The sequence below is a fragment of the Balaenoptera borealis genome, assembly GCF_965194805.1.
Source record: "Balaenoptera borealis genome assembly, chromosome: 3".
Taxonomy (NCBI): domain Eukaryota; kingdom Metazoa; phylum Chordata; class Mammalia; order Artiodactyla; family Balaenopteridae; genus Balaenoptera; species Balaenoptera borealis.
Genome location: NC_138866.1, coordinates 15,697,288 through 15,712,505, shown reverse-complemented (window position 1 = coordinate 15,712,505; position 15,218 = coordinate 15,697,288). Strand labels below are relative to the sequence as shown.

The following is a 15,218-nucleotide window of genomic DNA, read 5'->3' as shown; positions in this document are numbered from 1 at the left end:
ATAAAAAAACATTTGTCATTTACACGTAGTAGCATGTACATGCATTGTATTGACAGCTTACAGCCACCAGCTCTTCAGACAGGACTGCTGGGGTCAAAGTGTTTTATTTATTTATTTATTTAAAAGGCTTTTCTTTTTTATTTATTTATTCATTCATTCATTCATTCATTTGGTTGCACCAGGTGTTAGTTTCCGCTTGCCTGCTGCAGCTCGCCAGCTCCTTAGTTGTGGCATGCGAACTCTTAGTTGTGGCATAGCATGTGGGATCTAGTTCCCTGAGCAGGGATCGAAGCCAGGCCCCCTGTGCTGGGAGCGCAGAGTCTTAACCACTGCGCCACCAGGGAAGTCCCTCAAAATGTTTATTTAAGGTCTTCATTAAGGAGCCTCAGCCCAGCTGGGAGAGGAGTAATTAACCTTTGTTTTATTGTTTTATCCTCATGTACAGAATACCACTTCAAAGTTGTATCAAGAGCCTACCCATAAGTTAGAAAAACAGTAACCATCAGTTAAACTGATGACTGGGGAGAGGCGGGGGGTTGAGTGGATAGAAGAAGAGAAATATCCACAGAAACAACTTACTAGTCACTGACAGAGAAAGATAAAAATAATGTCCTCCTCAGACAGCTGCCATTCCTACTCAGCTAACCTGGCACACAGCTCTTACTATCATTATTATAGCATGCTTATGAGCATATATCCACAGCACACTCATTCCAGCTACATTTAAAACTAGCTAATTTCAAAGGGTGAAGAGCGAAAGATCCAAAGGACTAGGCCAAGAATCAAAATAAAATCTGCTCTTAAGTCATAAAATTATAATGGAAGGGGCCTTCATTTACTTCTTTTATTTTATGGATGGAGACACGGTGACTTAATGAGACTAAAAATCAAAGTCACAGATTTACCAGCAACGTTAGGACTTGAATTTGAGTTGCCCAACTCCACATTCAGAGCCACATACATTTCTGCTACTACACACCTGCACAGCTACCTTCAGCTCCAGAAGTGTTTATTGAACATCTTCTGCCACTTAGGGGATAGTGAATATTAACACTGAGCCAAGGAGCTTATGTACACAAATTATATTAAGCACTAAAGCCCATCCTCCCCCTGCCCCTCACCCCCCAGGTGTCAGCCAGCCTAGCGTCTGGCAGCTCGTCACACAAGGCCAGTCACAGCAGTGCCCTGTGCGCAGACCGCTCTTCCCACCACTCAGCTCTCGGCTCAAACATCACCCACTTCAAGAGGCCTTCCCTGACCTATCTAGAGAATCTGGCAGGGAAGCTACTTTATCTCATTATCTCATTTTTCCTTCATAATTTTGTTTATTTGTTTATTTAGAGCAGGAGTGAGCCAACCATGGCCCACAGGCCAGCCACCTATTTTTATAAATTAAATATTATTGGAACACAGCCACCCCCATTCATCTACCTACAGTCTACGGCTCCTTTCTCACTACAAAAGCAGAGCTGAACAACTGCAACGTAGACCATAGGGCTCACAAGGCCTAAAATATTGACTCTTTGGCTCTTTAAAGAAAAAAAAAAGTTTAATAATCCCTGTCCTAGAAGAATACAGGCTCTGAGAGAGCTGGAACCTTGTCTGTCTTGTTCACTGTTGTATCCCCAGTACTTAGAAGAGTGCATGTAACAGATGCTATTAATAAAAATGTGTCGAATGAAGAATAAAAAACATCTAACTCTAGAACAACCTACAGAGCTTACCTCCATTTTACAGATAAGGAAACAGAGGCTCAAAAACGTGAAATAACTTGCTGGGAGTCTCAGCATATATCAGTAAGGAAATATGAATGCTGACCTGTCTGGTTCCTAACACACCTACCTACTCCTAAGAATATTAACTTGACTCATTAAAGTGCTCACCACATATTGGGTACTGTACCAAACTTTCATGTATATATATTTATATATGATACCATTCAATCTGCATAAGCGTGTGTCTTCATGAGATTATGATGGTAAAACAGAAGCGGAGCAACATAAAATATCTGCAAGTGACTATTAATAGACTTCAAAGTGTATCGTTCTAACCCCCACGCAACAGCACTAAGATAAAGCATCTGATGTGTGCTGAGAAGAATTCAAAAATGGCCAATTTCAAAATCATAAAATCCTCATATTAGCAGTCATTTGGAAAATGAACATCATAAAAGATGTTGTTTTGTTTTGTTTTTCATTTATGCAACAAATATTTATATGCCAAATGTTGCTTAAATCCCTGGGAATTTAGGATGAACAAGAAAAACAAGGTCCCTGCTCTTATACAGCTTACATTCTAGTAGAAGGAGACACACAAACACACACAATACCTAAGAGCTAAGCGATAAGTGGCATGTGAAGAATTAAAACAGGCTGATGTGATGATGGGTGCCTCAGAGACCGCTCTGGATTATGTGCACAGAGTTGAGACGCAAGGGAGAAGCAGAATGCCCAGAGTTGGTGGAACAAGAAATAATGGGGTAGGGGGTGGAGCAGGTGTAAGTCACCAATATCCCCGTCCATCCCAGTAGCAAGAGCGGAGCTAATTTTTGAAAGTAGTAAATCACTTTATATAAAAGACATACCAGAAGAAAACAGCTGAAATAGTTCAAAGTGGCTGTGTCAGAGGAGCAGAACACAGAATGGGGTGAGGCGGCAGGAACAGCCATGAGGAAGGAGGCAGGTGTTTTCGATAAGCCCTTTTTTTAAAACATGTATGCAAAATATCTAATAAAATTAAGGAAATTTACCTTTTTAAATCCTATTCAAAATTTCAAAAAATTCATAAAATTACTAAAAATAAGCCTAATAAGTAAGGTGGAAGAACTACAAAAATAAAACTGAAGGACATAGTGGGAGATCTTAATAAATGGTAAGATGCAGCATGTTCTTGCTACCATGTTCTTGAATGGGGAAACACACTATTCTTTTTTTTTAGAAAAAAAGTCTTTACTGAATTTGTTACAATATTGCTTCTATCTTATGTTTTGGCCTTTTGGCCACAAGGCATGTGGGATCCCAGCTCCCCAAACAGGGATCGAACCCATACCCCCAACATTGGAAGGCGAAGTCTTAACCACTGGACCGCCAGGGAAGTCCCTGGAAACACATTATTCTAAAAGAATATATTATTTTTGCCCAAATTGATGTATAAATTCAGTGTAATGCTAGCAGCATCTTTTTTTTTTTTTTTTTTTTTGCTAGCAGCATTTTTCATGGAATTGAAAAGATGTTTTAAAAATTCAAATAGGAGAGTAAATATACTATTGAAATAGCAAAGGTAATTTTTAAAAAGAAATAATGAGGAACTTGCCTCACCGGATATCCACTCATTCATTCTACAAGGGCTCTTGCTCTGACTGTGTGTGCACCAGGCACTTTTCTAGGTGCCAGAGAGCCAGCAGTGAATAAAACAGACGCCTGTCATTAAAGGAGCCTGGTTTTAGTGAACGGAGCAGGACAAACACACAGCGATCAACAGAACATGTAAGATGTCAGGAGGTTAACAAGAGCTTCAGAGAAAAATTAAGGAAGGGAAGAGGGGCAGAGAGTGAGACGGGGTGCTATCTTATATAAGGTGGTCAGGAAGGAACTCTGAAGGAAGTAAGGGAGTAAACCATGTAATCAAAGATTTTAGAAAGTAAACACAATTTAAGGTGTGATGTTGGATAATAACAAACAAAGCAATTAAACAGAAAAAAGGCTCAGAAATAAGCCTATGTACACATGATGATTTGTTATGTCGAAAACATGGCTTTTAAATCATGGGCAAAAGGACAGTCTATGTAATAAATATGATGGCTATCCACTTGTTTTTAAAAAATTATGTTGGGCTCTTCTTATGATCCACAAATACATTCCAGATGGATTAAAGACTTAAACATTTAAAAAAATCCTAAACTTTGTTTGGTTTTGGGGAAAAAATGTTCCTGACCTTGAGAAAGGGGAAGGCCTTCTTAAATAAAACATAAAAGCAATGAAAAGAAGTGAAATATATGACAGTAGCAAAATTTAAAACTTCTATTCACGAAACATACCATAAGCAAATTGAAATACATGTGACAGAATAGAAGCAAATATTTGTGACATATATAACAGACAACGAGTTACTACCCAGAATATATAATGAATTTATACAAATCCATCAGAAAAAGACAACACAATAGGAAAATGAGGAAAGAGTGTGAATAGGTAACTTCAGAGAAGAAAAAACACAAATAGCCAATAAACATAGTAAGATGTTTAACCTCCCTAATTATCAAGGAAATAAAAATCATGTCTATTAATTTGAAAAAAATCTTTAAAATCAGTAATATCAAATATTATTATAACTGCTATAAAAATTGATATAGTTTGGCTAGCAATAGGGGCAGGATCTGTTAAAATTTAAAATCCAATTCCAAGACCTAATATCTGCCTAAACAAATAACAGCACATGTGTACCCCCCCAAGAGGCACATAAAAGATGCCTCCCCTCTATCTGCAGGTAAGCCAGCCCTTACTGCCTCAGTTCACTGCAAAAGGGAAGAACTAGGAACAAGGTTATGCCCATCAAGTGTGGTTATAGTTATATAAACTGTGTTACACCCAAACTGGATTTTCAGTACATATTGTTACCGCCAGAAAAATTAGTACTGTCACTTTTGGTGGTTGAGTAAGAGAAGAGAACAAGTTCAAAAAGTTATTTGAATTCCATTTTTTATCTCTATTGTAACCTAAACAAAATTATGACAGCACTGTCTTGGCAGAGAGCAGTATATTATACAGAAGAATTTCTCTACACAGCATCCCTTGGAAGCATGTCAATCAATAACTCATGATCAACCAATAATTCTGACAAATATTTTTAGATTTCCATGATACTACAGTCAATCTGGTATCATCTCTGACAAAGAGTCATGGAAACTAACTTCTAAAAAAGTGTGCTTATAGCTGAAAACCAAATCATTCTTAACCATCAAAAAATAAATGTATGTGACTTTGCTTTACCTATTAGCTCCAATAATAGTCTTGGTTTAAGAAAACTTGAAAAAAAAATAGTTCAGTTATTGACTCTGCCAATTACTCCTGAGTTTAAAAAACAAAAACAAAAACAAAAACAAAAAAAAAAAAAACACTGGGGGTGATAAAGTCAGCTGCTTCTCGGGTGGGTTTACCCAGACACACGCTATCATCCCAGGGACTGGTGGTTTGCTGGTATCACGGCAGACTCTCTGCCTATTTTCCACTATTTATCTTACTTTCCCCCTTTGATAACCGAAAACGTTAGAAAAGCACAAGAAAAGAATATTTTTACCTCAGGCATTCTGATCAGCAATACTTACATTAATAGTTAAAGTGAGTGTATACCATTTTTTTGCTGTAACGTCAGCGTGTCCTGAAGTATATATGATCCATCCAGCTGTAACACAAAGAGATTATCCCAGTTGATGTATTTTTAAAATCTAAATCACAGAATCCCGAAACTCAGTGGGGGTTCTTACGTGCATTTGTATGTAGTAAAGTCAGCCTTGATAAAGATCGACATTTCCATACCTACAATTGACTTAAAACAAAACACCCTTCATTCAGGCATCCATCCAGCATGCAGAGAGGTCCTACTCTGAGCCATATGTGAGCTCACAAGAGAACGAGCAAAATAAACTTACAAACCAAGCATGGTGCAATGACGCATTAGCGTGTATAGTTCAGGTCTGCATGTACACCTGGTTGGATTGAATATGGAGGATAAGGAGGAAGAGTCAAAACCTACCATAAGATTTCCAGCTAGTGTACCTGGCTACGTGGTAATAGCATTCGCTGAGAATTAGAGAGAAAATAATAAGCTAATTTTTGAATGTATTACATTTGAATGCCTGAGAGAAAGCCAGGATGAGCTGTCCAATGGGCAGTTTAAGACACAGAGCACTGGGGACTGAAGTCAGAGATTTAAATCCCTAGTTCCAATTCTGCCACTACCTCATTTTGGGACCTTGGGTAAAGCAATTAACCTCTCTGGCACTCTCTTTTGGATTGGAAAATGCAAGGTACCTTCCAGATCAGTCATGCTATGATTATGCAATTCCTATTCTAATGTCCTCATTACCCACTCCCTCTTTAATTTTTATTTTATTATTGGAGCCCTTTTCACCTTAGGAAGAGGCAAAGGGGAACAAACTATAGGAGAGAAGATTTTTTATTAATGCAGGACAAAAGTCAAGAGACTATGAATCAAGAAGAGTCACCACCAATAAGGTCTAGTTTCAACAGAGCGGTGTGTACCCAAACCAAAGTGAAGTGGATGGAATTCAACTTGAACGGATTCTAAGCACCTATTCTGGATAAAATACTATTCTACATAAGACAAGGACTGTTAAGATGAATGAGAAAAGTCCAGCTGTTTTCAAGTTATTGACTAAATTAGGAAATAGGAATTCTCCATCTTAAGCAAATCAATCCTTCCTTTTGTATTTCCATAAGCACACAAGCAACATTCTTATAGTCCTGCTTTTATTTAGTGTTTCCTGCGTATTCTCTCCCTACTACTACCACCACACCCCAATCTCTGGTAATCCTACTCTGACAGCCTAGCTCAACTCTACAATACCCAAAAAGCTTTGCACAATTTTCTCTTTCACTGAGCTGCCTCTGTCTGTACTAATTAACACTATAATTTTGAATCGTTTGGCGTTCGCTTACACATGTTGAATCTCTTCTCAGTTAGATGTTCGAACACGATGAGGTATAAAGCTCCTTCATTACTCCCATAAGTAACAAACAGATATAGCAACGTATCACGTAGTAACCATGTGCTATAGAAGAAGCCACTTACCTAGATCACCTGTAACTCTGTAGATTCCATTTGCAAATATCCAGAAGAAAACTCCCCTGGCACTTCTAATCAAAATACCACCTTTATTCACTCTTCCAGCAATGAACACACCTCCCTTCTCAGGGGTCTCTATGTACACATCACACTTTACCGTCAAATTGGACCTGCAGAATCAAAGTGTTAGTGCTTTTAATTATGTCATTTCAAATGTAGCACAAATGGTTCATTTCACAGTCACATGCTTCCAAACTTCTAATCAAGGTATGTGATTTGCTAAGTCCACACTTATACAGGGATGGGCTTCATTGATGATGGTTTTTTAAAGTTTTACATGACTGAAGTCAAGTCATTTCATTGTCTCTTTTAATGACTTACTCTTGGAAAATAATATTTACTGTTTTTAAGCTTCTTAAGAATATATTTCCTATCTTTCTTAATAAAATAATTTCTCATTCTAAGAATATAAGAAGAAGCCATTTTTTCTAGGAATACGTAAAAGATAAGTTTCCACATAATTCTGAACAAAAAGGTTTATGACATTTCCATCAGCAAAGAGAAGCAGTGGAGACTATGAGGAGCCTCTGGGAGAACAAAAGCTGCTTTGAGGCTAATTTTTACATTTAACCCTAACAAGACACAGCCAACTCTATGTTGACTCTACAGTAGGGCTTTTCAGGCTTGAGCAGTATTGCAATCACCCTGGAGGGCTTATTCAGTTCAGTGTGGGGCCCGACCCCTCAGGGTCCGATTCAGTAGGTCTAGGGTGGGCCCCTCGATGTGCAAGTCTAACAAACTGCCAGGCGATGCTGATGCTTCTGGCCCAGGAATCTCACTCGGGGGACCGTTTTCCCCTACAGAGTACCTAGGTCTGTGCAGAGGCAGTAAAACCCCGGTTTTGGTATCACTGACAGGAGATCAAAGGACGAGAAAGGTTCAGCCAACCAGGAACTACCAGAGCTTTAACAATGAGATCTGCTCCGGGCTTCCTTTTACAAATGCTACTGGATTCCTTCTGCAATGATACAACCACCCCAATCCAATACGACCTCTGAAAATAATTCCCCTCCCACTCAAATTCTAAGTGCAAATGGAAAAGAATTAGAAAGCTTGCACACAGTCAAGTAATAAAGCAAGCAATTTATCTAAAATAAAACTAAGAATGCCAAGAAATATATTTTGGAAATGGGGAGAAATTGGATCCAGAATTATGTGACTTTTACATTTCTCAGAGTTTCCTGTCAGTGAATTTTGCACAGTGAAATTTTACTTTGTAAAGGAAAACATAAAAAAGAAGCACCTACAGCAGGTACACAACAATCAGGAAAATCTACATTTAATCATTTAATCAAAGCTGGGCTACTTTACGGGAAAATCAAATGCTAAGTAACTAAAGCCCAGTCTCTCTTGTATGTCCTGCCACAGCAGAGGGAGTTTTTCTCTCTGTAGATTATCACCAGCATGAAACCACCAAGGATCAGCCTTGTTCCTTACATCCCCTACCTCCCTGCTGGCTCATCAGAAGTTTGAAAGTGCTACAGATCCTGTCAGCACCAAAAACTTATTCTATTTAGAGTCAGAGTGAGAGAAGATCAAATGCTTTCCTTTTTCACATCACAGTCCAGAATAAGTGATTCTTGCATCACAACTTACAGGCAATTTTACAGATAATGAATAAAATAGAATAAAAGTTTGGTTTAGTCTTCCACAGCCATAATCTCTTGGAAGTGCTGAGAGAACAAAAACCAGCCAACATAATGAAGCAAATCTGATCAAAAGGATGCAGAATTCAGGTCTGTGCAGCCAAAGATAATTTTGTGATTGTCCTCAGATCCCAACCAAAGCTAACTAACAAGATGGAAATCTTTAACAGCTTTGGTAAAGTCTACCATTTATAGTCAAATTACTGTGCTGATACTTAACTAAATCTAAATATGAGAGAAGGTCTGTCGTAAACATAGTTCTAAGAACTGATGGCACCGTGCTCACATAGAGCCGATTTACTAGAATAGCACTATGGATAAACTCCACTGACTTACTGACTTTCCCTTTCCTACTCTCAGGAAGAAGACAATGATGAAAACAAGGCTGTGAGGTATAGTCCAAGAGCGTGGGCTACAGCACCAAACAGACCTGGCCTCTTGCCCTGATTCTGGAATTTAAAAGTATGGGATCTTGAACAAATCTTACCCCGAAGCCTCTGTTTCCCAGTCTATACGGTAAAGAGGATGCTACCTTTGCCAAAAGGTAGCTACGGGAAGCTCATACCAGTGTTTAGTGTTACCCAGTTTTCATTCCCTCCTTTCCCTGCAATAAATGGGCATCACAGCCAGAGAACAGGAATGAACATGGGATGTGTGTACATCTCTAAACAGATCTGGCTCCCTTGAATCCAGGATAGGATAATGGGAAATAACACAAAATAAATAGGGTGAGACTAAATTTTAAAAGATCTTGGAAGTCAGGCATAGAAGTGCAGATCTGGTTCGGTAGCAGGAAAGAGTCACTGCATATTCTTGAGCAGAGAAAGAACATGATGAAAGTAGGGCTTAAGAAAGACGAAAACAGTCCTTTCTTGACATGCATAATTGCCATTTCGTGGTTCTTTTGCTTTCAGAATATGTCACTCTTTCCTTCTCTCCCCACTTTCCCCCATCCTCCTCTTCTCCACCTCCTTACACACTGCAATAGTAAAGATTGAGTATTGCTATTTAAATACTGCAAAACCTTCAAAGTTATGAAGAGTTTTGTCTAATCTGTAGATGGTGCTCTACATCATCTCTCTACTACTACAATGAAAGAGTCTCTCAGTTTTTCTGGAGTCCCAGCCAGAAACAATAGATTTGGGGTTTAGAAAGAGCCCTATGTAGTGTTCATGAGCGTGCGGGATATGGGCTGTCACAGAAACTTAAAGGTTTTCTATGGTGGCTGGCTTCCAGACCGGTGATCAAAATAACAGGGTCCATCCCTTAGACATTTAAACGCAGCCACCTGTCTTACTGTAAGACCATTAGTAACAAATGAGGAAATCACAAACCCCGCTGACATGACCAGAATGTCCAGATAAAGTGTCTGGTACAGAGATGTTGGGATAAACAGTATTTCTGTTGTAAAAAAGATAAGCCATTGAAGTTATTCTAAATTAAGCAAGAATTCTTTACTCTACCCCCAATAACTCTCCAAGGAGCTGTAAGGGTTCTAGAAACTCTGGATAGGAGTTTCTTAAGACTTACTATCTGAGCTTGGGCCTAGAATTGGGATTTATAACAGGGAGTAAGGCAATACAGAAAGGATAGAGACTTTCTGCAGCATTCTACAGATAAACAATTTAAAGCTCTTTTCCAAATTATCTTCCCTTCCCTGTCCAATTTCCAAGCTACAGATATGGCTATTTGGTGACCTGACATTAATAGTTACTATCACTAAGCCTGAAATGCTTGTGTTTTATGTTTCACAGTAGCATTATACTAGTTAAAAGAAAAAATAGAAAAGAAACACCTAAAACAGTTATAATTAGTCAGTACATGGGAATTCCATAACTGACTTCTCAGTTTTGCTTTGGCCATTATATTTTGAGTGAAGAATAAATACATCTTCTCTCTTTATCAAATGCCTAAATAAAAGAGTGGAATTCTCTAGCCAACTAAAAGCTGATTTGCTTTTTACTGTTGCCATCTACTGTCACCTGGTAAACAGATTTTCCACAAAAGCTAAAACAATGTAATTCAAGTATGAATCCAGCAGGTGGCAACACCATTTCAACAAATCAACTCTCCGGCAAAAACAAAAACTTAAAAACGACATGCAAATCACAAAGTCTGCTTATAAATAAATTTTAAATTATAACTGGGTCCAAAAGTCCTCAATTTTTATATCAAAATCAATCTGATCCTCCAACAATTACTATTAAATTGGGGCAAATCTGAGGGAAGGACACTTAGGCAATAAAACAATTGGCTGGTTTATGGCCACCGCGATATTCAACAATTATAACACACCTATCAGGTTCTTGGACAGGAGAACTGTTGAAAAGTCCTGGCTTCAGAATGTACCTGACAACCTTACAAGGTTATTTCAGCCAGACCTACATAAGGATGTCAATTTTACATACCATTTGTAATCTCCTATAATACTGATGGTGTTGAATGCATCAGCAGCCCAAGTAATGGGCCTTTGATTGAGAACCTGGCGCAGCGTGAAGCGATGCTCTCCAGGGTCTTCAATATTCATAAAGTATTCAAATACACCAGTCTGATCAGCAAAATTCGGAGCTTCACTAAAAAATGGGTAATCTGTTCAGAACACAATAAATTCTTTGTTTAGTATCAAATCTTACAGAATCTCTCCTCTCTGATAGTTTCTGGTACATTTTGATATACTTTTGAAAAGTTTTAAATAAGTAAATGATACTTATAAACAGTCAAAGTTTAGGGTTTAGGTTACTAAAGAGCTATTGACTTTTATATCATCTTTATTAAACATCAATGGGATCAGTTTGACCTACAGACTTTACATACTTAATCCATGCAACTGTTTAAGAGGAAAGATCATGAGTTCTGGAATAAGTAGACCTGGGTTCGGATTCTAGCTCAGTGGGTTCCCCAGGCAAGTCGCTTAACGGCCCTGACAAGTTTTCAGCTTCTCAAAGGTACGAAAGCAGTATGCATTCAGTAGAAACTGTACCTCAACTTCTGAACTTTGATCAGGATGCCCTCCTGTGACGCCGGGGAGTGGCAGCGAGCTGCAGTGAGCCACACCCCCGTCAGCCATGCAATCACGAGGGCGAACAACAGATACACTCAGAACCATTCTGTACCCAGACAGACACTTTGCTTTTCACTTTCAGTACAGTCTTCAATAAACAACATGACATATGCCACACCTTATCAGGCTTCGTGTTAGATGATTTTGCCCAACTGTAGGCTCACGTAAGTGTTCTGAGCACAGGTAAGGTAGGCTAGACCGAGTTCTGAGGTTTGGTATTTTTGACTTATGATATTTTCAACTTACGATGGGTTTATCAGGACCTAACCCCACCGTAAGTTGAGGAAGGCCTGTATAACTTTCATTCCAATCATAACCTCTACATTTTTTCTGGCACTGAAAATTACAGGACCCTCAAGTTGCGATTTATTTTGAAGTAACACAAAAATTAGCTCCCGTTTACCATGTAGAGATTTAGAGCTAAATTAATGTAGTTCTCACAACCACTCCATCAGGCACCGGTTTGACAGGGAGAAATCTACCCACGACTGCTGAAAGTGGAAACCAAGTTAAGTTTTAGCACAAAAACGTACCGACATTGAAGTCATCCTTATAGACGCGGGGAAAGGGCTGGGACCTCGGAGGCAGCGGGTGACTGCCTTTGCTGCCGGTGCTGAGCGTGGTGAGCGTGAGCAGCCCGTCCTCCTGCAGGTCCAGCGTGAAGCGGCCGCCGCTGTCTAGGAGCTGAGAAAGAAGCGATGCTGCGTTCAAGCCAAGGGCTTTGGCTCATCCCATTCGGGTCAAACAGCTTTTTAAAAAATAAGCTTAAGGGCTTCCCTGGTGGCGCAGTGGTTGAGAATCTGCCTGCCAATTCAGGGGACACGGGTTCGAGCCCTGGTCTGGGAAGATCCCACATGCCGCGGAGCAACTGGGCCCGTGAGCCACAATTACTGAGCCTGCGCGTCTGGAGCCTGTGCTCCGCAACAAGAGAGGCCGCGATGGTGGGAGGCCTGCGCACCGCGATGAAGAGTGGTCCCCACTTGCCACAACTAGAGAAAGCCCTCGCACAGAAAGGGAGACCCAACACAGTCATAAATAAATAAATAAATAAATAAAAGAACGTGAATTTCTAAAAAAAAAATAAGCTTAAGACAGGCCAAACTCATTTCTTTTAGAATTTCCTAACTACTTGTGAAGGACACACTCAATATCAAGGCCTTTGGAATCTTTTTTCTTAAGTTATTTATAAGACTTTATACAATTAAACATTCTAGAAAGGATATGAGAAGAATTTCTTTTCACAGAAGGAAGAAGGACTAGATGATCCCCAAATCCATTTCCATTACTCTGTCTTTTCCATTAGACTGTACTATCCTTAAAGCCTGTGTATAATTCAATACATGTAACTAAGAGATGTGCTTATTTATTTTTTAGGACTTTGCTAAGGTAGAAAAATCCATAAAATCTTATTGTTGACTCAGCTGTTAAACACAGAAAACGTTTACTATATAAAAAAAGTCCTACTCATTACATGTTCAATATGTATTTCAATTAACAAATTACATTTATGTCACATTTATGACCTTGGCATATAAAGCCATAATCTCGTCATCTATAAAATGAGGGGAAGAAAACATAGTTCATAGGGTTATTGTGAGGATTAAATGAGAAAATGTTTATAAAGTTCTAAGCTCAGTGAGTGACCTACGAGAAACCTTCCCTACATCATAGGTGTCCTATGGTAAAAGCAGGCTTCTGAAGACACTGAAGTCCTTTGCATAATTGACACAGGCACTAAACATTATGTCCACTTTACGAAATCTGAGTAGCTCTTTATTTCTACTTTATATTAGAAGTGTATATCATACCTTTGCTTTAATAAATTGTTGGTCAGATCTATGAAATATCTAATACCATATTCTGGCTTAGGAAGAACTCCAAATGATATTATTTTTCCTATGGGGAAAATCAGTTTTATTATGCTATTTCTAGCAATGTGTTGTGCAAAAATTAGAGACTATTCCTTTTTTCAAATTGAATATACAATGGGCATTCAGTTATTGATACTGACTAGTTGAGTCACAGAACTTTAATAATTACCATAAAAAGTAGCAGATTTGTGTCAGTTAGGTGAAGTGATGTGCTTGCATGGGCCAATTCATTCTTTGAAACATTTACTCATGAGAAACCACCATTTGCTAAGCTCTACACTAGGCACCGGGAAAAAAAGGTATATAAGGCTGGGACCCAATCCTCGAGGCATCCAGTGTAGTGGGGAAAGTGTTTACTAGGTAAGTACATATCCCTAGGTGGCTATGACCTAAGGCTGGTGGGGAAGGCTTCAGAGGAAGCAACACTTGGGCTGAGTCTTGAAGGATGACAAAGATATGAACAGAAGGCATTCTAGGACGAAGAAAAAGCATGTGCAAAGTCACAGAAGTAATTAACTTGGCATGCCATGCTCTGAAAAATGCAAGATGTTTAGTCTGTGAGGAAAGGTCAGTTTAGTAGGACATGCATCTAGAAAGGAAAGCAGTCTTTTACCTAGTGAGGTGATAACGTGGGTCACACGCCACACTAAGGAATGTGAACTTATAGGAAAAATCACTAAGGCATTTGAGCAGGGACTGACAAAAATCAGATCTGCATTTAGACGCATCATTCTGGTAGCAGTGTGATGGGTGGCGGGGAGACTGAAAAAACAAGAGATGGTTTCCGAAATCCAAGAGAGACATAATGAGGAACTGAAACAAGCAGTAGCCGTGGGAATGGAAAATAAGGAATGGGTAGGAGAAATATGTGGGTGATATTGTCTATACTTGATCACTGATGGTATACAAAGAGTGAGTGGGAATGACAGTCTCAAACGAGACTCAAATTTCTGACTTGAGCAACCGAGTGATGGTTGGTACCATTCACCAAGACAAACTAAATACCAAGAACAAACACATCTACTAAACCATACTGCCTTGAAGAGGACTTCTATTTTAAAAAATGGGGGGCAAACTTTACCTCTATTATGCTTCAGCCATAAAATCAGTTATGAAATTAAAAATTAATTCATTAATCAAATTTCTGTTCCCTTTACTGTTGCAATGCTCACACTATAGGAATTTATTTAAAACTACCCATAGAGAATCCAGTTGTTTGAAAAGAAATCTCTCTGATGGTTTTCCAAGTTTGGTATACCACACCTGCAGCTCTGGTATTTCACTCTAAGGAGAAAACACAAACAAAGCATAGTTGAGTGATTCATCATCTCCTCTGAGGATTTCTAAAATTTGTACCAGCAAGAATGAACCAATGACAACGTGCATTCTATTTCTATTTACCGAAAGATCCACCTCAAATCTTAAATAGTAAACATTTTGAAAGTAGGAAGACATTATTCAAGCAAATACTTTATTTCCTAAAAACACTGCAGATTTTTGGCAAATGTTCAAAAAGATTTTAGTGTCTTTGCTTCAAAAATACTCATTATTATACCTATGTAAAAAGCTTTTTAAGAATTTTCTGGCATGAAAAAACAATTCTTACACGATTAGTAGAAAGAGCACTGTATTTCTGTATTCAAATCTAACAATAGGTAGAAATAACAAGAATCTTGACTCTTTTTTTTGTACAGAGTACTGTAAAGATCAATGTTTGAAAGTTCCCTCAACTACACAAATTATGCTCTACCAAAAAGGACAACTTTCTTGCAAGTG

General features: G+C 38.7%; 1 protein-coding gene across 7 annotated transcripts in view; it reads right to left on the bottom strand.

Moving 5' to 3' along the window:
* The window catches only part of GALC (galactosylceramidase), a 105,309-nt gene that overhangs the window by 38,477 nt on the left and 51,614 nt on the right, over positions 1-15,218 (bottom strand). For all 7 annotated transcript variants that reach the window (XR_014242220.1, XR_014242221.1, XR_014242222.1 and 4 more), the window contains 5 exons: positions 14,640-14,726; positions 12,105-12,255; positions 10,919-11,099; positions 6,811-6,974; positions 5,324-5,400 (listed from right to left, as the gene is read on the bottom strand). Coding sequence is in view for 1 of the 7 variants with exons in the window: in XM_082383674.1 (XP_082239800.1) it covers positions 5,324-5,400; positions 6,811-6,974; positions 10,919-11,099; positions 12,105-12,255; positions 14,640-14,726 (660 nt within the window). In the remaining 6 variants the exon portion in view is untranslated. The remainder of the gene's footprint in view (positions 1-5,323; positions 5,401-6,810; positions 6,975-10,918; positions 11,100-12,104; positions 12,256-14,639; positions 14,727-15,218) is intronic.